This window comes from Macaca fascicularis, chromosome 7 (assembly GCF_037993035.2).
Source record: "Macaca fascicularis isolate 582-1 chromosome 7, T2T-MFA8v1.1".
NCBI lineage: Eukaryota > Metazoa > Chordata > Mammalia > Primates > Cercopithecidae > Macaca > Macaca fascicularis.
In genome coordinates, this window is record NC_088381.1 from 40,082,367 (window position 1) to 40,106,297 (window position 23,931).

The 23,931-nt window shown below is 37.6% G+C and overlaps 1 protein-coding gene across 19 annotated transcripts in view; it reads left to right on the forward strand.

The window, feature by feature from the left end:
• USP3 (ubiquitin specific peptidase 3) overlaps positions 1-23,931 on the forward strand; it is an 89,007-nt gene that overhangs the window by 60,542 nt on the left and 4,534 nt on the right. For 18 of the 19 annotated variants that reach the window (XR_012415029.1, XR_012415030.1, XR_012415026.1 and 15 more), the window contains 6 exons: positions 4,387-4,533; positions 8,049-8,155; positions 8,325-8,405; positions 22,176-22,294; positions 22,567-22,680; positions 22,809-22,876. Coding sequence is in view for 11 of the 19 variants with exons in the window: in XM_073995979.1 (XP_073852080.1) it covers positions 4,387-4,533; positions 8,049-8,155; positions 8,325-8,405; positions 22,176-22,294; positions 22,567-22,680; positions 22,809-22,876 (636 nt within the window). In the remaining 8 variants the exon portion in view is untranslated. Of the gene's footprint in view, positions 1-4,386; positions 4,534-8,048; positions 8,156-8,324; positions 8,406-14,125; positions 14,216-22,175; positions 22,295-22,566; positions 22,681-22,808; positions 22,877-23,931 lie in introns of those variants that run through there. The other variant, XM_073995988.1, reaches the window with a different exon arrangement.

Genomic DNA, 23,931 nt, shown 5'->3' on the forward strand with positions numbered 1-23,931 from the left:
GGAAAGACATAAGAATTTGAGAATGTCTTGACTCTAAGTATGAAAGGTAGGAATGACAGTTAAGTTACCACTAGTCAAGTCTGGACCTAATAAAAAAAAAATTCTAACATAATCACCTGGTAGACTCTTGATAGAGGTTTAGTCTTTGTGTTTTATTATTACATAATAATAGTTTCCATTTATTGAATGCCTGCTGTGTGCCACCCACTGGGTATTTTATATCTGGTCTTCATTAAAAAACAAGCAAGAACACAATTCCAGTCAAGGTAGGAAATATTGCCCCCATTTTAGAGGAGACAAAACTGAGACAGAAAGGAGAAGCAACTTGTTTAAGCTTATGCGTCTAGTAGGGTAATGACCAAAATTAGAGTCCAGGTGTTTGTGGAGTTGGCAAATAATAGATGTATTGACAGTGATTTGCCCACATACCTTGAACGAGGCCCATTAACTAATTTGATACTGTTTTCTTGATCCCCATGGTGACCAAGATCCTTCATTCTTGAAAGCTTAGAAACATTATCATATTTTATACAGTAGAAATCTGCTTTTCCTGTACATCTTTCCACATCTCTGTCCTTTCTAGCTTCTGTAGCCCAACTGTGAGCATGATTTAGTTTTTAGCTGTTTAATTTTCATATTGGAATATTCCTACTGATGAAGGAATAAGGAAACCAGGCTGAGGAATTTAGCATGTGGAGTGTCTGGGGAAGATTTCAGATATCATGAACTCTTAAATTTCTTTAATGGCTGATGAGAATAGGGTGCTTTTGTACTCTTTAGCTGGGCTTGCTCTTAGTTCTGCAATAATTGAGATTGTTCCCCATTTTTATATAATCAAAGAACAATTTTTCTCTTGGTCAGATCTGGATCTTGAGATTATAACATGGATAAAGCTTTAGTGCAGGGTCACTGCACAATGCCCAGGTGTGAGGCAGGGAGGTGGGGCTTGCTTTTTACAGCTCTTACTCTACGAGGTATGCAGGTCAGATTCTTATAGCATGCCTGTGTGTAAGTGCATGAATCTTGATTTATGTTTATTTATAATCCCAAAGGAATGTTTTTTAGGTTTAAAAAGCCCATTTTCCTTGGTTAACACATGACAGTGTCTAGCGAACTTGATCCCTTTGGGATGAAATATGAGGACTCTGAAATACAAACATGCATGTAGAAGTAGAAACAACTTTCATCTATTAAATACACAAATATATATACATACACACACCCCCAAAACACACACCCTCAATGTAATCAGCAGCTTTGGAAAGAGAAATCATTAAGCCTATTCTTTTTTCCCCACTGAAACTAAAAGCCAGTTACCTAGCAGGGAAAATTTTCTTGAAGTTTTGACCTTTTCCAATATACATGTGTACTTACCACACTTCTTTTGATTTCTCAGTGTATTCAGCTCTTTCTATCCTTTTGCTTTTCATAAAAATACTTTAAAGTGTATTTTTTTAAATAGGCAAAAACATATGTGGTTCAGAATTCAAAAGGTAACAAAAGAATATGCAGTGAATGTTTTATTTTGTTCTCTAGCCATTCATTCTGTTTTCTGGAAGCAACCATAGTTACTAGAGTTTTCTGTATCCTTTCAGATATTATGTGTACATATCCAGGCAAGTGCGTGTGTGTGTGTGTGTGTGTGTGTTTATGGAATTTTTAACGTAATTGGTGATGTATCATGTTTTTCCCTCCTTTAAGATGATTCATACTAGTATACAAACAGCTTCCTCAGACCATTTTCTAGTTCTATCATCATTTGTGTCCAAGTCCCTCCCAGTGGCTCTATGGACTGTTTCTAGTCTTTGCTGTTCTAAACAGTGCTACAGTGAGTAGTCTTTTACATACACGTGCAGGTATCTAAGAGAGAAAGTGCTAGGCTCAAGCAAATGTGCTTCTGTAATTTTGATAGTCTTTTTTGCTTGACTTTGTCACTCCTTGCTTTTCTTAACACAGCTCTGTCTTGCTGCTTTGCTGTCTTGTGTCATGTGCTTCTGCCCACAGCATTTGCTTGTGGTCCCTATCTCTTTGTCTAGGGTCCCGGTTAAAGCTAACACTCTTCAGGAAACTCTCTTGATGATTCAAATCAGGTCTTTTTGTACAGTCTGATTTAATATATTTGCCTTGACTTCCCAAGATGGAACTTTATTTTTTTAATCAGTTATTGTTATAATTACTGTTTTAAAATGATGCATAAGCATTGAAACATAATTCTTATGTTTGCTTGCTTTTCTCAGGTTTATAGACAATGTAAAGGATTTTTGTAGACAAAAAATAGATCTTTGCATGTGATGCTGTTTGTTTTGAGTCCCTCTTTGTAGCCCAGACTGGAGTCAGTGGCATGATGTGGGCTTACTGCAACCTCTGCCTCCTGGGTTCAAGTGATTCTCCTGCCTCAGCCTCCCAAGTAGCTGGGATTACAGGCACGTGCCACCATGCCTAGCTAATTTTTTTGTATTTTTAATAGAGATGGGGTTTCACTATGTCGGCCAGGCTGGTCTCGAACTCCTGACCTCGTGATCCACCTACCTTGGCCTCCCAAAGTGCTGGGATTACGGTCGTGACCCACCATGCCTGGCCACGTGTGATACTTTAAAGTTTTATTTGACAATAGTCTTTTTGGGATATTTGTAAAAATATTTTAAAATACTATGCTGTTGATATTTTATATCTAAACCATTTTCATTCTTGTAGCCAAGAATTTTGCTTTTGTATTAGTGTGTGTGTTTGTAAACACAAGTTCATTTGTGTTCATTTTTGTCATTTTGTTTTCTGGTGTTTTTGTTTTGAGGAAATTCAGTCATGATTGCTGCCAAATACCGAGTTAGGAATACATTTAACTTATTTGCAGATATTTTGGCCAAAACAACAACTTTATAATTCTTTTTTTAATGTCAAGGATATTTTAAATATGAGCAGAACCTAAAATTCTAATGTATCTTAGGTATTTTAGATGATACATATGTATGTCTGTTTCTACATACAATATATACAGATTATATACTGGCACTGCCAAGACACAGAATAGTCAGTAACGTGCAGGCACGTCACAGTTAAGTATGTGGTGGGATCACATGAGTCCTTTTATGTGTCTGTATTCTGAGATGTTACTTTCTTTATTTGGAACGTCTGCTTTTCACACTCAAGCAGGTGCAAAGTAACATTTTTACTGATGAGCCTTAGAAGAAGTACTTGAACATATATATTGAAATTTAGTTGCCAGATAGTTTAGAAAAAGCTATAGTGAAATGCCAGAGTAACTTCTGACTTTAAGTTCCACAGTTCCATTTATTAGGGAGATTGTTTTCATAATTTAGAATTTCCAGGAAAGGGGGAGAATATATATTGACAGAAACTCTGGTTGGAAGAAATTTTGTTTGTGGAACCACTGCCTGGAAGAGTAGCGGGAGTTTTGAATCTTAAGACCAGGCCAGAAAAACTTAATGATTTAGATTAAAGAGAACCTTCCATGCTGGCAAAATGTAGACGGAAGTCTTTTTTATTTTAGTTTTATAAAAGTACTTTATATAACAATGCTTGCTTTATTTTATCCAAGTAACTTCCCAGACCTTCCACCTGTACCAGTTTCATTTTGTCTGCCTTCATTCCTGTTCTGTCATTGATCTGTATTCGTATAAGAATTTCATATAGTTTCCTGTCTGACTATACTGTAAGAAGTAACCTAAGAATATGTTGTTATATAAATTCAAGTTTTAGGATAGAGCATAACTGTATGTGAGCCAATGCATTTTTTAAAAGTATTTATTTATTTAAAAGATGTCTTAAGTCAGAAGTTAGGATGCAGGTAGAGAAGGTTAGACATCTTTAACTCTTTCAGTGAAGTTTTTCTTCCTTTCAGCCAGTGTTTAAAAATTAGTATCTTTCAATCTAAGGAGTCATTAATAATTTTAAATTCTCCTTTCTTATAGTAGTGGTTCACACCTGATTTTCTAGTGAGGGTAAGAGATGAAGCTGTGACATTGGAGCATCTTCTAGAGAGGTTATGTGGGCAGGGAGAAGAGTCAGAGTCCACCAGGAAACACAGGTGTAGTCCCATCTCTGTTACTCTCTTGCTGTAGGACTTTGGGGAAGTCACATACCGCCCCCCCACCTCCACAATTTCCTCACCTCTGAAGTGAGGAGATCATTGCAAGTCCAATTAGCTCTAATATTTTTTGGTTTTCAAACCTATCTTTAAGCAGAATTCATTCTTGAAGAGAAATTCTGTTACCTGTAGAGCTTGCGGGCGTGAAGGTGAGGAAACCTCGCTGTGCTTGTGAGCATGGGGCTGCCGTCCTTTCCCACGCCTTGGCCTCTTGCTGGTGTGACTGGGCACACAGAGCCCTTCCCCCCAGCCTTATAAGTGACCGTTTCTGTTTGCTTTAGGGGCTATCAACAGCAAGACGCCCATGAATTCATGCGCTACCTTTTGGACCACCTACACTTGGAACTCCAGGGCGGTTTCAATGGTGTTTCCCGCTCAGCAATTCTGCAGGAGAATTCTACTCTATCTGCAAGTAACAAGTGTTGCATGTAAGATTTCGTTTCCTTCTGATTTTAGGAAGGCCTCAGACATTTCTGTTGGTGTTAACTGTGTGTTGGATTTATAACAGAAGATGGAGGGGTTTCCTAGACATTGGCTGGAACTTTTCGTGCTCTTGAACTTTGTGACCCAGTGAACTAGCACATGCCTCTTGCTTCCAGACCAGAGGCATCTTGTATTTGCATCCTGATTTAGTTCTGACTGTGATTACTTGGTGTAGATTATTTTAAATCTTGAAAAAATAGAAAATATTTGTACCATATTTGTACAGTTTAGCATTTAAAAGATTTCCTCCAAATATATTGAATGATGGGCAGGAGACTTAATTTTCATATACAAAAATAATATTTGTTCACTAAAAACAAAAGCTTAAAACATTTCGAATGTGAACTTTCCTAAAGCTTCATTGTGGACTTGAACTTTCCTAAAGTTTATCTGTTCTTTAATGAAGTCGAGGCATTTGTAAGTTCTCAGAAGTTTTTCTTGCTTCTCAATATGAATAAAACGAAGTTTTTTGGATTGCTTTCCCATGTACTAGTAGCCCACAAACATACACTGAGATCAGAACACTTATTTTGCTTGAAGAAGGGAAGATTTACTGTTATTTTAGCCTGGATTTTGGTCAGTTGTAGCCTCCTTTGTTCAGATGTTTTGAAAAGTTTCACCACTATTGAGCTACATGGGAGAGATTTACAAGAAGACAAACTCCCCCCAAAAAGAAAGAAAAGAGTAAGTAACATGTAGGTGTCATTGTAGTATTGCCTGGCAGCCCATGAATCGGATGTAGTAGGACTACTTCTTTTTAATGGCAAAGCAGGCTGATAGCTAACCAAGCAGTGTTGGAAAAGGGCAACCAATGTGAATTGCCATACTTCTCAAAATGATTGTCCCTCTAGGTCCTAGTAGCTGTGATTCCAATTAGAATACAATATAGAAAGGGAAGGACCTGTGACCTGGGAGAATTGTTCTACCTGCTAGCACCAAATTAAAGAGTATTAAATGAAAAATTGCTTTGTATTTTATCATGGCATATTCATCCACAAAGGATATTGAAATGGGCTCTATCATGGATAGGCTGTGTGAGGTGAGAGAGGGTATATGTCTTTATGATTTTACATGATGCCTGGGGCACCCTGTGGAATCACACTGTGTAATACTCATAGAATGTTCTTTTAGTGCCTCATGAGTTTTCAGTATTAATCTATCCCTTTTCATGACATTTTAAAGATTAGGAATTGCAAGTTTCATTACTGAGTTAGGGACAGAAACCAAACATTATCAAATATTAAAAATTCAGATTTCGTTCAGTGCATTGGAGAAGCCATTTCAGGATCTAAGAATATTTGCTACAACTAGAAAAAGGTTCTCTTGTGTAATGTCTTTGTTGACTTGTGCACACACACACCTACCCCTACTGAAGGTGAAGGTGAGAATGGTGGCATGGAAGAAGTAAGTGGCAGATGTGATTTTTATAGTACATAGAAAATCATTCGTGCCAGTTAAAGGACCCTAGAATTATAAGAGCCTATCCAAGTATTCAATATTTAAACATTTGTGGTTATACTAAATGAAACTGATTTTGAATATTAAGTCATGGTATGTATGAAACTTAATGTCAAACAGGTCAGGCAGCTAAAAAGTTGATTAGTATCCATTTCTCAGAGGAAGTGATTATAAGGAAGAACTACATTGAGTCTAAATGTAATTCTTAATGAAGCAGTTTCCATTTTAATTAAAGGCAACCTTGTAAGTGAACATCAGCATGAAAGGGTCAGTTAGAGTCCCTTCATTTTCAGCAGGATTTTTTTTTTTTTTGCTATGTACTTTTTTAGTGACACAGATATTAAACCTAAACCTGAAATGGCCACTAGATCCTACAGCTCCCAATGTTTCTTCCCCAGTGCCATCTTAAAACAAAAAACAAAAAACTTATTAAGACAGTATGTCTTACAAACAATACTTTAAAAAGTAATAATAAAGTTACAGCCTATTTATTTTGCCAGTAAAAGAATGAAGCCTTTTCCTAGAAAAGGAATCAGACTTTTCAAATAGAATTGTTTGAGTAGGTTTTGTCATCATTGCAGTAGGTTTAACTTAAAGTGGCCTAGAAAATACAGTTCAGTGTTTTAGGAGTAATTGATTCAAGTGACAGAAACCACATTATATTGCTGTTAGCAAAAAAGAGTGTGTATTGGCTCAAGTAACTTCATAAGTGCACGAAGGCTAATAGACATGTAGTACTATTAATGATAGCAAACAATTGAAACTACCTCAATACCCACTAATACTATATTGGTTAAATTAAGAGAAAGAGCCGTGTTAGAGCAGATGTTCAGGCCAGGCCAGCTGTATGACCTTGGGCCAACTTAACCTCAGCGTCCTCATCTACAACATGGGGCTAACAGTAGCTACCTTTCTGATGTGTTGTGAAGATTAATTGATTGAATAGATGGAAAGAATGTGCTTGGAATGGAGCCTGCATGTAGTAAGTGCTATAATAAGTGCCTGCTACTCCAGGTCTCACTGGTACACTTCCTCGGTGGTTCTTGCTTCCGTTGTATGTCCATACTCTGACACACCATGTAGCTGTCAGGAAGAATGAGGTACCTGTTTAAGATACACACGCAGGGAAAAACATAAAAGCAAGAAGCAGGTGTAATCTGACTTCATACGAATAAAATAGTGGCAAACACTTTAAGTGCTTTATTTTTGGTAAGTACTCTTCTAAAAGCACTTCACATACACAACTCTCTCGTCTCCACACTGGGCCTCTGTGGTGGGTGCTCTTCTGTATTCCTGTTTTATATTTGATGGAGCAGAGGCATGAAAAGGTTAAGTAACATTAGGGCAGATGGTTTTGAAAATTGTTCTTAAAACAGTATATTCTTCATCTCCACAAGGAAATTATTTGCAGTATTGAGCTTTTTAAAAAGTGTTTTTGACAGTAATATCCAGCACTTTCAATTGTGAAGTCCTGCTTACAGCAGTAATTACTAAATCTGTATTAAATTCCTTTACTTCCTTTTCCCCAAATCTGACAGATGGCTGTATAAAAACTCTAAAACTATCTCAGATCAAGGATGTTCAAAGTCAAGTAATTGTGAGAGTTCCCTGTGAAATATGAAAGGCCTTGCAAAGATTCCAATACAAGGCAGTTTCTTCCTTCTGAGGCCTAACCTGGGGAGGGAATGGAAGGAGTCATGTCGCCCTGTGCAGACTCATGCATGTGATCTGTTATGATAGCAAATGGCCAGTGTTAGTTACTCTTGGGGAAAGTAGTGGGATTGGATGAAGGCATTGGGGGAGGTCAGTGGCTTAAACCTTTTATTTAGTATGTGTCTATGGTTTTGAAATTTTTATATTATTTTTTAACTTAGAAATAAATGATTTAAATATTCCCTCAAAGGGAGTCATCTGTAGGGCTTTAACAAATATTTGTAGTTTTTTAAGTGTCAAAGAGATGGCTTCTTACTGAGATATTTTCCTATATGGTGATTTTGTTTAGAAATGGAGCATCTACTGTTGTCACGGCTATATTCGGAGGCATTCTCCAAAATGAGGTTAACTGCCTCATATGTGGGACAGAATCTAGAAAGTTTGATCCATTCCTAGGTAAGTTATGTGGCATGTGGCTATATAATATTTTATTAAAATAATTTTAATGTTTCCTTCAAAAAATAAGTGTAAAGAGAAATCTAGAAATACATCAGTTTGTGAAATTATTTTTGAGTAGACATACATGCCTTTAACAGCTCTTTATTTACTTATCTCTCCTTTTAAGACCTTTCATTAGATATTCCAAGTCAGTTCAGAAGTAAGCGCTCTAAGAATCAAGAAAATGGACCAGTTTGTTCATTACGAGGTAAAGATACTTGAATGTTCTAAAATATTTTTTCTTTAAATAATGGAATAGATTGATAAGCTTCATCTATATGTGCTATGTGGTTAATATCCTTAATAAATCTGTGTTATAACTTAAAAGTCAAACTTGAATGTCTTTTCCTACCCTCCAAAATGTTACTGAATAAGAATGTCTGCCATAAGATATTGTGTGAAGCATAAAATATTTCGCATTTTTTTCTTCTTTTTAATACTGACTTTAAAATAGAAGGTCTGTAGCAGAAGTTTTTCTGACCAGATGAAACAGAAGTTATTCTGTGGTTATCCCACTAGCATCTATAGGAAGAAAATACTCAGCAGAGTCTTATAAATTACGGTATTATGTATTGTTGTCAAATAGTTTGAGAAATCTCTGGATGATATAACTGCTGCTTAAGCCTGAGGCCCTGCTTTTAAGACTGTTAAAATTCACATTTATTTAGGGAGATTTGAACATATTTTTTCCTTGATGAGTACTAGCTACTGTAATCAAGGCAGAAGACCTTACTTAAAATTTTATCGTAGACCATAAGTGTACACACAGGTCACAATTAAAATGGCTAATTGTTCTTGCTAGTTATATAAAGAAGCAGCTAGGATAGACAAAAGAGGGCCGAGTCTGTATTTTATCAGAAACTCTACACTGAAGCTAACAGTTTCTACTCTGACTTGTATGTTCACTAAAAGTAATTCTCTTTTCTCTATTTTAGGGAGTATTGTCATGATGGTTTTTTTATTGCAAAACTGCACTGTCCAATATGATAACCATGAGTCATGTAGCTATTAAATTAATTAAAATTTAAAATTCTGTTGCTTAATCACACTTGAACCACATGTGCTCAGAAACCACAGGGGCTAGTAGGGGGCTCCTGCGTTAGACAGCACTACTCTAGAATCACATTATCCTAGTGGAAATAAAACTTTCTGTTGGAGAAGGGCTAGGCTTCTCTGCGTTACTGGCATTCTGTGTAATGTGAGGCATTTGGCTTGTTAGAAGCAGCAGAGGTCTCAGACACTTGTAGCACTGTTGCTCAGGTAGTTTCTAGAAATCCATCAGATGATACGTGGGATGACTAGACTACACTCCAGTAAGGAACCGGAACAACTCTGTATATGAAACATTTTGTGGATGCTCTTAGTTTGTTCCTTACCTACACGACCAGTGTTGTCTCCTTAACAGGAATACAGAAGAAAAAGCCCCACTCCACTTCTCTGCAAAATATATGGCTATAGTATGTGGCTCCAAAACTGTTTTTGGCCTATTTGAGATTAAGAAAATTCACAGTATGCTTGATATTGTCAAATATCACACATTTTCTCTTTATATCTAGGGCATGTGAATACAAGCTAACTTAATCATAAATACCTGGTTATTTACAGTGGAAGTCAGTGAGAATTAAAGGAATTAGCCTCAAACTATATCATTTTATAAACTCTTCAGTAAGAATAGTACTAATCACATTAGTTTAAAAACTGTTCCTCACTATATATACATGGATATATATCTGAACAATACTTTTTGTTTTTTTGTGGTTTTTTTTTTTTTTTTTGAGACTGAGTCTTGCTCTGTCGCCCAGGCTGGAGTGCAGTGGTGCGATCTTGGCTCACTGCAAGCTCCACCTCCCACGTTCAAACGATTCTCCTGGCTCAGCCTCCTGAGTAGCTGGGACTACAGGTGCATACCACCACGCCTGGCTAATTTTTGTATTTTTAGTAGAGACGAGGTTTTGCCATGTTGGCTAGGCTGGTCTTCAACTCCTAACCTCAAGTGGTTCGCCCACCTTGGCTTCCTAAAGTGCTGGGATTACAGGCATGAGCCACCGCACCCAGCCTGAACAGTACTTTCTGATATTTAACAAAACTTAGTAAATCCAGATGATCTTTGGCTAGAAGACTCAGAGACACTAGTTTGTTTAGGCTTCTTTCCTTCCTTCCTTCTGTGTTGTTTCCCTCATTCTGAGGTGGTTCTGTATGTGGTTCTTACTGACTTTCGTAACATTTCAGTTATGACTTATCCCAGAATACTTGAATACCAAGCAGAGTCTCAATTCTTGAGCCCATCCAGGAGGAGAGTGCATGACACAGCTTATAGATGGCCGATTATTCTCCAAACAACAAAAGTGGCAAGTGGCATCCGCCTTGCATCCCAGGGAGTATTGTCCTTGGCACAGAATCCTTGAACTCTGATGTGATTGGTGTTAGCTTCAGGGGGCCCAGACCATCCTAAGTAATTTAGGGTTTGGCCGGAAAAGCGTTTCCTGTAATATCAGCTGGCTTTTGTTTGAATCCTCAGGCTTGATTTTTATTTAAGAGCTTACTGTTGGCTTTAAAAAGTCCATGACAGGGTCTGGTACCTCCTCATTGTGTTTTTGTTGACCACCCTTATCAATTAAGGGCACTTCTCTTGGACATCCAGAATGTCATGGACTTCACTTGACTCATAGACCTTTCTTTATTTACTGGAAATGGAGACTTGTGATTACCTAGTAAGTCTTCTACATGTTTTGAGTCCACTTGACAAGAACTACTTGTGTACTTTTTGGATTTGTAATTGTTAAGCTTAGTTTTCCTTTAAAAAGCAAAAGTCATGGTGAGAAAGACCCATCTTAAATAACTTAAATAACTTGAAGTTAACTAAAAATATGCATATTGCAAAAGGCATTAAATAACCCCAGTTCTGAAACCTGACAAAGATACCATGAAAAAGAAAATATAGCTTGATCTCACTTATATTATAGATCGAAAAATTCTAAATAAAGTGTTAGCAAATACAACTCAGTAGTGTACTAAAACAATAATATACAGAGATCAAATAGGACTGATTTAATACTAGAAATATAATTAGGTGAAAACAAATGAAAATGCTCTAATAGGCCAAATGCCTGGGCATAGTGGCTTATGCCTGTAATCCCAGCACTTTGGAAGGCTAAGATGGGAGCATTGCTTGATCCCAGGAGTTTGAGACCAGCCTGGGCAACATAGTGAGACTCTGTCTGTACCAAACAAAAATAAGAAGGCCAGGCATGGTGGCTCACGCCTGTAATCCCCGCACTTTCGGAGGCCGAGGCAGGCTGATCATGAGGTCAGGAGATTGAGACCATCCTGGCCAACATGGTGAAACCCTGTCTCTACTAAAAATACAAAAATTAGCTGGACGTGGTGGCAAGTGCCTGTAATCCCAGCTACTCCTTCAGGAGGCTGACGCAGCAGAATAGCTTGAACCACGGAGTCAGAGCTTGCAGTGAGCCGAGATCGTGCCACCGCACTCCAGCCTGGTGACAGAGTGAGACTCTGTCTCTAAATAAGAAAAATTAATTGGGCATGGTGGTATATGCCTATAATCCCAGCTTCTTGAGAGGCTTAGGCAAGGAGGATCACTTGAGCCCAGGAGTTGGAGGCTGCATTGAGCCTTCACTGCTCCTGTGCTTTAGGCTTGGGTGAGAGAGTGAGACCCCGTCTCCAAAAAAAAAAAAAAAACCAAAAATGTCCAAATAAGATACCGATAAAATCCCAAATCCATTACTGATTAAAAGGAGAATAAAGGGGTGGGCGCAGTGTAGTCCCAGCACTTTGGGAGGCCAAGGTGGGTGGATCACTTGAGGCTAGGAGTTCAAGACCAGCCCTGACCAATGTGGAGAAACCCCATCTCTACTAAAAATACAAAAATTAGCCACGTATGGTGGCATGTGCCTGTAGTCCCAGCTCCTCGGGAGGCCGAGGCAGAATAATGGCTTGAACCCGGGAGGCAGAGGTTGCAGAGAGCCGAGATCGTGCCACTGCACTCCAGCCTCGACAACACAGTGAGACTCTGTCTCAAAAACAAAGAGAAGAAAAAACTTTTATTAGGAATAGAAATGTTAACTTGATGACAATTATTAACAGCTATCAGTGATCATCACAGTTAATGGTGAAGCACTGATGATTTTCCATTAAGGCCGGAAATAAGCCAAGAGACCTACTGAAATACTGCTCAGACGTCTTCTGGAAAAACAAGGCAATAAACTAGGAAAAGAAATAAGAATAAATTATAGAAGAAGAATGACCAAATTATTAACATTTGCAGACAGACTGATTATATACCTAGAATATTTCAGGAGAATCAGTTGGAAAATTACAAGAAATATTAACTATTGTCATGGAGAGTTGAGACTGGGCAGGAGGACACCTGCTTTTCTAGAAGCCCTCAATTTAAAAAAAATCAAACACAAGTAATACTTTGATAAATATGTTCTAAACATGGAGCTAAAAAGTTTAGGCAAAAAGGCAGCTGATTTTCTGTACATAGCAGAATAATCTATTCACAGTAGCAATAAAAACTCAAAAGTACTTAATAAATTTAATAAGGAATATGCAGTACTTTAGTAAAACATTATAAAAGGACAGATAAAGCCTGAATAAAAAGAGCCACATCATATTCTTGGATGGGAAGACCCAATATTGCAGAAATGTCCATTTTCTCCCAAATTACTCCCTACATCTATTCTAATTTATTAAAAAATTCCTCTGTAAGTAGAAATTCTCAAGAGGAGTTAAAGAAGTTTTTAAAATGAAAGTAAGGTAGAAACATAGCAATGGAATAGGAAATGTCCTAGCACTACGAATTTATGGAAATTTACAATATGCCAAAGAATGTCAAATCAGTGGGACGAATAAGAAATTAGGCAATAAATGGTGTTAGTGTTAATGAAAATTAATTTGGGAAAACACTGATTTCCTCCCTGCCTCATATCCTTTCCCTAATTTGAGGTTTCAGTATTTAAATATGAAACATAAAACCACAGGACACTGTAGGAAAGCATCTTTATGATCTTGTCATAGGGGAAATCTAAGCCAGAACCTATAATGGGAAATGCTTCATAAATTTAATTGAGCAATGGTAAAAGACCATAGACAAAGTGGAAAAGAGATGATAAACTTGAGACAAATATTTGGACGTATATGAAAAAGGTGACTTAGGCAGAGTACATGAGTAAGATATAAATGATCATTATAACATCTAAAAAGTGTTAATCCTCATATTCAAGAAAATGTAAAACAAGATTGATGAAAAGGATAAAGATGGATGTCAGTGGAAGAGGACACTCGTGTTGGTGTTAGAAGTATAAATTGGCATGATTGTTTTTGGAGGGTAGTGATCACCATTTTTAATAAGCATTTCCTTAGACATACTAATTTCACTTACAAGGGTGGACAATAATATGTGTAAAAGATTTTAATTGAAACACTCTTTGTTATTGAAAAAAATCAAACAATTTAAATGTTCACCAGTAGGGCACTGGTTTAATAAATTGTATTATGTGACAATTAAGAAAGATAAAGTTGACCAATAACTACGCCATAGAAACATAGCTACAAAATATTGTGTAGTAAAAAACTGTCCATGGAAGTATGTGTGTGGAATAATTCCATTTGTGTAAGATAAAAAACATATGGGTGCTAAAATTCTTAAACAGCATATACTGTGCTGTTCACAGTGATTATCTCAGGGAAGTGGGATTCAGGAGGGAAATGGAACTGAATTATTTTTTCATTTGTTTTAACCAGTGTGTATCACCTTTATAATACCTACTTGGGGGAGAGTAAAAAATGCATATTAACTTAATGTATAATTCCAAACTACTGCTTTGCTAAATTAAATTTATATAGTATATAAAGTTGATCTAATAACTTCAACAAACTAGCTTTATTTTCTGCTTTCCATAGAGATGCTATTTTAACAGTTTATATCATGTGGAAGACTGACAGTTGTGAAATATATGCCCTGAAATCTTTGAGAATCTTAAGAGTTTCAGAAACTGGTACGCATATATATATATATGAATATATTATAAGCATATATACTTATATATTATTTTAATATTTATATAAGTATATATTTATTTTTTCTTTTAGGAAATGCGGTAAAGTACAAATGAAACATTAAGCAGCTTCCTCAGATCCTTACTGAAATGTGAACACTGGATAGCTAGTAGATTCTTTTATTTACTAGCTAGTAGATTCTTTTATTTATTTATGTTTTTGAGATGGAGTGTTGCTCTGTCATGCAGGCTAGAGTGCAGTGGCACGATCTTGGCTCACTGCAACCTCCAGGTTTAAGCGATTCTGCTGTCTCAGCCTCCTGAGTAGCTGGGATTGCAGGCACATGCCACCATGCCCAGCTAATTTTTGTACTTAGTAGAGATGGGGTTCATCATGTTGGCCAGGCTGGTCTTGGACTCCTGACCTCAAGCGATCTGCCTGCCTCGGCCTCCCAAAGTGCTGGGATGACAGGCGTAAGCCACCATGCCTGGTTGCTAATAGACTCTTTACCGGCCATATATATGATTCGCTTCCACATGTGAGCTCTGAGGTGAAATTCACACTCATGCTGCTGCAAAATATTGAACTGAAGTACATTTCAGGGTCATTCAGGCTTTTCAAATAGTTAAAATAGTTGCCAAATCTGTGAATGTTTAAGGGTATGTTATATCAGATAGTCTTCCTCTTAAAGAAATATGTGTTCATGCGTTTATATGTATGTGTGTGTTGGTTTTGTGTGTGTGTGTGTGTGTGTGTGGTTTTTTTTTTAAGATGGAGTCTTGCTCTGTTGCCCAGGCTGGAGTGCAGTGGTGCAATCTTGGCTCACTGCAACCTCCACCTCTGGGTTCAAGCGATTCTTCTTCCTCAGCCTCCTGAGTAGCTGGGACTACGAGTGCACACCACCACACTCAGCTAATTTTTTGTTTGTTTGTTTGTATTTTTAGTAGAGACAGGGTTTCACCATATTGGTTTGGTCTCAAACTCCTGAACTCGTGATCCGCCTGCCTCGGTCTCCCAAAGTGCTAGGATTACAGGTGTGAGCCACTGTGCCTGGCCCATGTTTTTTTTTTTTTAAAGACAGGGTCTCACTCTATTGCCCAGGCTAGAGTGCAGTGGCAGGATCATGGCTCAGTCTGAAGTGATCCTCCCACCTCAGTCTCCTGAGTAGCTGGGACTACAGGCACATGCCACCATGCTTGCCAGTTTTTGTATGTTTTTTAGACACAGTGTTTCGCCCTTTTGCCCAGGCTGGTCTTGAACTCCTAGGTTCAAATGGTCCCCCACCTCAGCCTCCCAAAGTGCTGGGATTACAGGCGTGAGCCACTACGCCTGGCCTATATGTTTTAATAATGGTTTTCTTTATGCATATATTCATTTAGGAATTTGGAGAAAACTCAAAAAAGTAAAAAGAGGAGCATACACATCCCTTATAAGCTTATCATCCAGACATACTGTAGTTCAGAAATTTTATGTTTAAAAACTGTGATTTAAAAGTTGTTTTTTTAGGGCCGGGAATGGTGGCTCATGTCTGTAATCCCAGCACTGTGGGAGGCTGAGGATTACAAATAGGCACAGGTTTCCAGGGATGCTCAAGAAACTTTTTAAAACCCATGAAGAGATGACAGTGGTAGCGCAGATTGTAATCCAACTAGGGTTTACTATAATAGCACTTCCTTATGGAACTCCCCAGGAGGCCCCCCTGGGCACAACAGTCTCCTTACCTTCTGCTTCAGCTGGGATCCTGAGGATGTCCCCACCTCTTGGCAGGCTGTAACAGCACGGAGAACAGAGAGGGGTTCTCAAGGCAGTTAGGTGGCGCCATCATTTTTTAAACTGAGGGTTTGAAAAACCAGGCTCAGCTTATATTGCCTCTTTATGAATCATCTTATGGGCCTGACCTGACTGTGTCTATTCCTTTTTGGTATCTCACATGGCCTTAGATGAAAAGGACTAACTCTCCATTATCTTGTGCATCAATCAGCAGGGAGACCACTACATGGTCACCTTGTAAGTTTAAGCAGCTCAAAAAGGCAGGGAGGAAGAAAATGTTGGAAAGCAAGAAGATGCTAGGAGAAGGCATAAAGAACCTCCTTTGCGTTGGAGAGAAGATGAGGACAGGAAGGGAGGCTGTGAGAGGCGCTTTGGTTTCAGAAAAGGAGCAGGGTGATGGCAGGGGCTTTGCCTGGCAGGGAGAAGGAACAAGAGAGCAGTGTAGTATTTATGTGCATTTCACATAAATGCAGATGAGTTACTGTGAAATGTTGATACATTCTTTCAGTAATCTCAGTGCTCCTCAGGGTATCAAATTCCTGAAATTAAAGGTTCTAAATAGTTACTAAAGGAGATTTAGAATACCACCCACCAACTCAGTAGTAGCCCTCTCTGAATGACCCCATGCTTCCACACATGGGGAGACCCCTTCAGAAAGTGGGTCTGTACAGGTTAAATATAGGGGAAAAAGACTTCTCGGCTGTTGAGGCGTTTCTCCTTCTCAGTGTTGTGCGGCTAGGTAGCATGGGCAACAATGTCTTGCTGGTGAATCTTACAACCATCTGGCTAATGGGATGGAGAGGCTGGGGTGACAGTATCTCAGAGTCATCATATTCTCCCTGCCCTCTTATTTGCCTGTGAAAGTTTCAAGCAGATATTGTCAATTATTTAAAAAAAAAAAAAAAAAAAAAAAAAAAAAAAAGCCAGGCACAGTGGCTCACGCCTGTAATCTCAGCTACTGGGGAGGATTGCTTGAGCCTCGGAATTTGAGGCTGCAGTGAGCTATTTTACACTCCAGCTGGGTGACAGAGGAAGACCTTGTCTCTTAAAACAATTTTTAAAAAAATTGTCGTAAAATATACATAGAATAAAATGTAACATTTTAACTGTTTTAAGTGTGTAATTCAGTGGCATTAAGCATACCCAGAATATTATACAACCATTACTACTTCTAAAAATTTCTGTCATCCTAAACAGAAACTCTGTACCCATTAAACAGTAACTCATTATTTTTCCTCTCTTATTCTCAGTAACTCATATTCTACACTCTGAATTTTGTCTATTCTAGGCACCTCATATTAAGTGGAATCATACTGTATTTATCCCTTTGTGATTGACTTAGCATATTTTCAGGGTTCATCCATGTTGTAGCATATCTCAGAATTTACTTCCTTTTTGAGGCTTAATATTCTCCTGTATGTATAGACTGCATTCTGTTCATCCATTCATCTGTTGACACTTGGGTTGTTCCCACCTTTTGGCTATTACAAATAATGCTGCTATGAACACTGGTGTACATGTATCTAAGTTCCTGCTTCCAGTTCTTTTGGGTATATACCTAAGAGTGGAATTGCTGGATCATAATTCTGTTTAACTTGTTGAGTTACTGCCAAATTTTTCTACAGTGGCTATACCATTTTACATTCCCACCAGCAAGGTACAACGGTTTTTTTGTTTGTTTTTTCGAGATGAAGTCTTGCTCTGTTGCCCAGGCTGGAGTGCAGTTGTGTGATCTCGGCTCACTGCAACCACCACCTCCCAGGTTCATCATGCCATTCTCCTGCCTCAGCCTCCCAAGTAGCTGGAACTACAGGCACCTGCCACCACGCCCAGCTAATTTTTTGTATTTTTAGTAGAGACGGAGTTTCACCATGTTAGCGAGGATGGTCTCGATCTCCTGACCTCGTGATCTACCCACCTCAGCCTCCCAAAGTGCTGGGACTACAGGCATGAGCCACCGTACCTGGCTGGTACAATGGTTTTAATTTCTCCACTTTCTAGCTAACACATTATTTTCTGCTTTTGTTTTTGTCTTTTAAATAACAGCCATCCTAGTAACTGTGAAGTAGTATGTCACTATGGTTTTGATTTGCATTTCCCTAGTAATTAGTGATGTCGAACATTTTTATGTGTCTGTTGGTCATTTGTGCCTCTTTGTAGAAAAGTCTATTAAAGTCCTTTCCCCATTTTTGAATCAGTTTGTTGTTGTCGTTGAGTTTAGTAATTAGTGATGTTGAGCATCTTTTTATGTGTTTATTGGTCATTTGTGCTTCTTTGGAGATATGTCTATTAATGTCCTTTGCCCATTTTTGAATCAGTTTGTTGTTGAGTTTTAGGAGTTCTTCATATATTGTGGCCATTAATCCCTTATCCAGATACATGATTTGCAAATATTTTTCTCCCATTCTGTGGTTTCTCTTTATAGTGTCCCTTAATACACAATTTTTTAATTTTGATAAAGTTCAGCTTATCTATTTTTTCTTTTGTTGCCTGTGCTTTGGGTGTCATATCAAAATCATTGCCAAATCTAATGTCATGGAGCTTTTTCTCTATGTTTTCTTCTAAGAGTTTTATAGTTTTAAGACTTACGTTTCAGACCTTTGATCTATTTCAATTTTTGTATATGGTGTAACTGTCCAACTTAATTCTTTTGCATGTTGATATCCAGTTTCCCCAGCACCATTTGTTGAAAAGATGGTCCTTTCCCCATTGAGTAGTCTTGTCATTCTTGTCAAAAATCAGTTGACTGTATATGTAAGAGTTTATTTCATTGGTCTGTATGTCTGTTCTTATGTCAGTGCCATACTGTTTGATTACTGTACCTTTGTAGTAAGTTTTAAAATCAAAAGTGTGAGTCCTATAACTTTTTTGTTCTTTTTCAAAATTGTTTTGGCTATTCAGGATTCCTTAAGAGTCCATGTGAGTTTTAGGATGGGTTTTCTATTTCTGCAAAAATTTCTATTGGGATTTTGATAAGAATTGCACTGAATCTGTGGATTGCTTTGGGTAGTAATAATCATGTTAACAACATCAAGTCTTCTAATCTATGAATGCAGGATGTCTTTAAAATTTTATTTCAGCAATGTTTTGTAGTTTTCAGGTATAAGTCTTTTGTCTCCTTAAATGTATTCCTAAGTATTTTATTCTTTTTGATGCTACTATAAATGAAGTTATCTTAATTTCCTTTTTGGAAATACCTAACAATGAATACATTGTCAGTGTGTAGCAATGCAACTAACTTTTGTATGTTGATTTTGTATCCTGTCTTTTCATTCTCTTGAGAGTATCTTTTACAGAGCAAAAATTTTTAATTGTAATGAAGTCTAACTTATAAATCCTTCTTTCATGGATTATGCCTTTGGTGTTGCATCTAAAAAGCCATTGCCAAACCCAAGGTCATCTGGATTTTTTCCTATGTTCTGAAAGTTTTATACCTTTGATCTATTTTAATAGTTTTTGTGGAGGGAATAAAAGGTCTGTGTCTAGATTTTTTTTTTTTTTTTTTTTTTTTTTTGGCCTGTGAATGTCCAGTTCTAGTACCATTTGTTGAAAATACTATCCATTCTCCATTGTATTGTCTCTGCTCCTTTGTCAAAGGCAGTTGACTATATTTGTATGAGTCTATTTCTGGGTGCTCTATTCTCTTCCACTGATCTGTTTTCTTTCTTTCGCCAGCACATTGTCTTGGTACTATAGCTTTGTAATAAGTTAAGTTGGGTAATATCAGTCTTTCAATTTTGTTCTTCTTCAATGTTGTATTTGCTATTCTTGGTCTTTTGCCTTTCCATAATAAACTTTAATTTTGTCACCATCCACAAAATAATTTGCTGGTTTGAGATTGCACTGAATCTATAGATGAAGTTGGGAAGAACTGACATCAATAGTGAGTCTTCCTATCCATGAACACAGGATGTCTTTATGTCTTTTAAAATTTCTTTCAGCAACATTTCATAGCTTTCAGGCACAGTTAATTTTTTTGTAACTGTAGGGTTTTTTACATGAGATCATGTGATCTGTCAACAGAGATAATTATACTTTTTCCTTTTCATTTTGGATGTTTTTTTTCTTACCTAGTTGCTTTAGCTAAAACTTCCAATATTATGTTGAACAGAAGTGGCAAAAGTAAGCATCCTTGTTTTCCTGATCTTAGAGGAAAAGTTTTCAGTCTTTCACCATTGAGTGTGATGTTCACTGTGGGTTTTCATATATGGCCTTTGTCATGTTGAAGTTCTCCTTTTTCTAGTTTGAGTGTTCAAATGATGATTTTAAATGTGGAAAATTCTGTTTCCTTTCCTCGTTTCTTATTCTCCCTATGACCCGCCCTGTCCCCGCCAAGGCCATAGCTTTTTACATGATGTAACAAATACTTGCTGATGAAAGCATCTATGACTTCACCTGCAGAGCTCACAAGCACCATAGTGATCAGTCTGAAGGGATTATCAGTGCCAGCCAGCCAGTCTGCTGTGTAGTTAGTGCTCTTTGTAGCCAGAGATGTGGGACTTGGGAGGCTCCTGAGAACAACATCACTCTATTTGCAAGTTTGAGTGTAGAGTCTGAGACTTTCTTCAGGAAATGTAATGTCAAAATATAATATATCATTTCCCAGGAACCATCCTTGACATAAAATAGCAGGTTGAGCAGGTTGGCAATTCTAGTATTTGTGGAAAATTGAGGAAAGAATGGTAACTGTCCACTGGAGGTCGAGAAAGGTTCAAAGAAAGAAGTGAGAATTGAGTTGTAGGGAGGCAGGCGTAGGATGTGCCTTCTAGGTACTGGGATCAGGCAACAAAGGCATATTCAAGACTTTTGTCTAGTCCTCTGCCACACCTTGCCTCCACTAACTTTCCCTGAAAGGGCGCCGTCTGCTACTGTCACAGACACAAAGGCTGACTATGGCTTGGAAACTTGAGTACAGAGACAAGAGTGCTTTTCTGTACACAGCTAGGTTTCTGCTTGCTACCCAACTGTAAACTAATACATTAAAGATACATACATGCTCTGTAAAGACAAATGATTAACATAAAAGTCAGGATAATGGCTACTTCTGGGCAGAGGAAGGGGAATTATTTTTGGTAAGAAGCACATGGCCGCACAGGTTGCCCACTGCACAACTCTAGGAGAGGCCATGCACAGAGACCCTGGCTCCTTGAGTACTCGAGAAAATCCAAGTGTGGGGTCCATAGGCATTCATATTTTTCTACAGAATAACGTGCGTTTTATATAGATTTATGAATATCTGATTGCATCAGGAATTGGCAAAGGGGCCAGAGAGTAAATACAGTAAGTCTTCATTTAATGTCATCAGTAATTTCTTGGAAACTGCAAGTTTAAAGCAAAATGACATACAGCAGCTCCTCCAGTAACAGTTTCCTTTAACGTTTAGTTATAACATTGATGAGAAAAAAATTGCTTCACATAGTCACATTTTTCAAGAACCTGCCATGACATGAAGTGAGGACTTGCTGTGTTTTAGGCTTTGCACCACATAAGATCTCTGCCCCAGTGACTCAGTTTGGTGTAGTGTAAAAGCAGCCAGACAGTAATGTAAACAAATGGGCATGGCTGTGTTCCAGTGAAACTTTATTTACAAAACCAGGTGGCTGGCTGGATGTTTTAGGGCTGTAGTTTACTAAACCCCAGGTTACACAATTACATCTTTAAACGAAAAAAAAATGTAGCTGTGATTTATCTAGGAACTGAGAGTACAGAGTCTGGACAGAGAATGTTGATAGCATAGCCTTCTGTGATCTATGTTGATTTTTAAATGATCTAAATTTGACTTTTTTTTTTTTTATGAGCTTGGAGCTTTGTCCTCTATCATGTAACATATTGACAGAAAACCACAATTGAAACTTTAAATTCATCAGGAAACCATTTTATCAGAATTATCCAGATGAATTTTCATTAATAGTAAAACCAACACAATTGATCACCAGATGTCAGGCATGATGCCAGGTGCTTTACACATGTTATTTGTCTCCCTTACAATAGTTCTTCAAAGTAGGTATTATTTTTTGTCTGCAGTTTGCAACTGAGAAAGGTTAACTTTTCTAAGGTCGTATAGCTAATAAAGCTGAGATTTTAAACCTGCGTCATTCAGCTTCAAAGTTCAGTCTTTTTTCTACAGTACATTGGCTCTATAAAAGGTATCTTGTTTTAATGCTGCCAAAATCAATTTGTTTAGATTGTCTTCGCAGTTTTACTGACTTAGAAGAACTTGATGAGACAGAGTTATATATGTGCCATAAATGCAAAAAGAAACAAAAGTCCACAAAAAAGTTTTGGATTCAAAAACTACCCAAGGTGAGTGTTGAATTTTGAGTTACGAAGCAATTTCAAGGGAAAAATGCTTGACTGCTAAGACTATGTCTATAACTTTACACTATGTGAACTGTTCTGTATGTCTCTAGGATTTTCAGTAAAAGCTAAACCCTTTACAGAATGAATGCATAAGGTATGCATGGAAGAATGATTGAGAGGGCAGCTAAAATGTTATTTACTGAACTGATAGTAGTATCAAACTTTGAAAAGTAACTTAGGTGTTCACAATCTTTGACCTCATCTCTGTCCTCCAGGTGCTATGCTTACATTTGAAAAGATTTCACTGGACAGCATATTTAAGAAATAAAGTTGATACATATGTAGAATTTCCATTGAGAGGCCTAGACATGAAATGCTACTTACTAGAGGTAAGGTGGTTACCTTTTTAGCATGGTGAAAAAATGGCTCTTCAGTAAGATTGTCATCACACGGAGAGGTTAGAGGTCATTGACATACTGATGTCATTGACCACTGCTCCTTCTTCCTTGTTCTGTAGCCTGAGAACAGTGGCCCGGAGAGCTGCCTGTATGACCTCGCCGCTGTGGTGGTGCACCATGGTTCCGGGTGAGTACAACAGCTAGCTTCTGGTGGGTGGGAATACCTGGTGGCCAGCCTAATGACCTGCAGTTTTGTACCACTCTTGATATTTCTCCCTAAAAAATGGATTCAGATAAAGTAGGTGAAATTTCCTTCAGTTTTGCTGTAGAAGAGTACTCTTGAGATGATGTTGTGAAGCCTTAAGGGAAGGTAAATAAAAGTGAAATGGAGAATGGTTCATTTGAACCCAGTATTTAGAACCCAGTCTATTTGTCCACAGACTCCAAAGTTGCTTATTTCTTTACCAATTGAAATTTAAATGGGGCAAGAGGGGAAATTATTTGGAATAACTTACTCCATGTCATCTACTGTAAAGATTCATTTTAAGTCTTATTAAATAACACTATTTTTTTTCCCTAAAAGTTTGTATTAGGGGTCTAACCTGGTTTTTGGTCTGAGAGTTGCTATTCTACCTTCAAACTTAAGACTACTATATGTGTGCAAACGACTATCCATGTTGAAAATCCTTTTCCCGCACAGCTGTGAGATCAATAAAGTAACATCTACACTCACATAGTGTTATGAAGGACAAGTCTGATTCTCACTACTTTATAGGCGCATGGCTTTTTTCCCTTTGGAAGTATGTAGGATCCTCTATCTTTGGACTTAAACATCATCAAATGTATTCCTGCTTGGCAGTTGGTAGGGACACTTTTAGTTTGGTGCCTTCAGCTCATGAAAATGTTTATACTGTAGGTCTGAACCCATTCTTTGTTCTCTGTACCTTCCTATTATATGCATAGTGAATTTCCTGGATCTCTCTTCCACATGTCTTAAATATTCTTTAATGATTTCTGTCTCTGTTTCTAAGGACTGCCATGGCCTACTTTTCCAAATCACCAATTTGGGTTTCATCTGTATCCAAATAAAAGATTAGCTCCTCCATGAAATATTTATATTACATCAATCACATTTTTCTGACAACTTTTTCATAACAGCCTATTCTTGTTTTATGATTGCACTATCTTTTTGAAACTATTAGCACTAATTAAAAAATTTAAAGTTCCCCTAGGTTTTCTGCA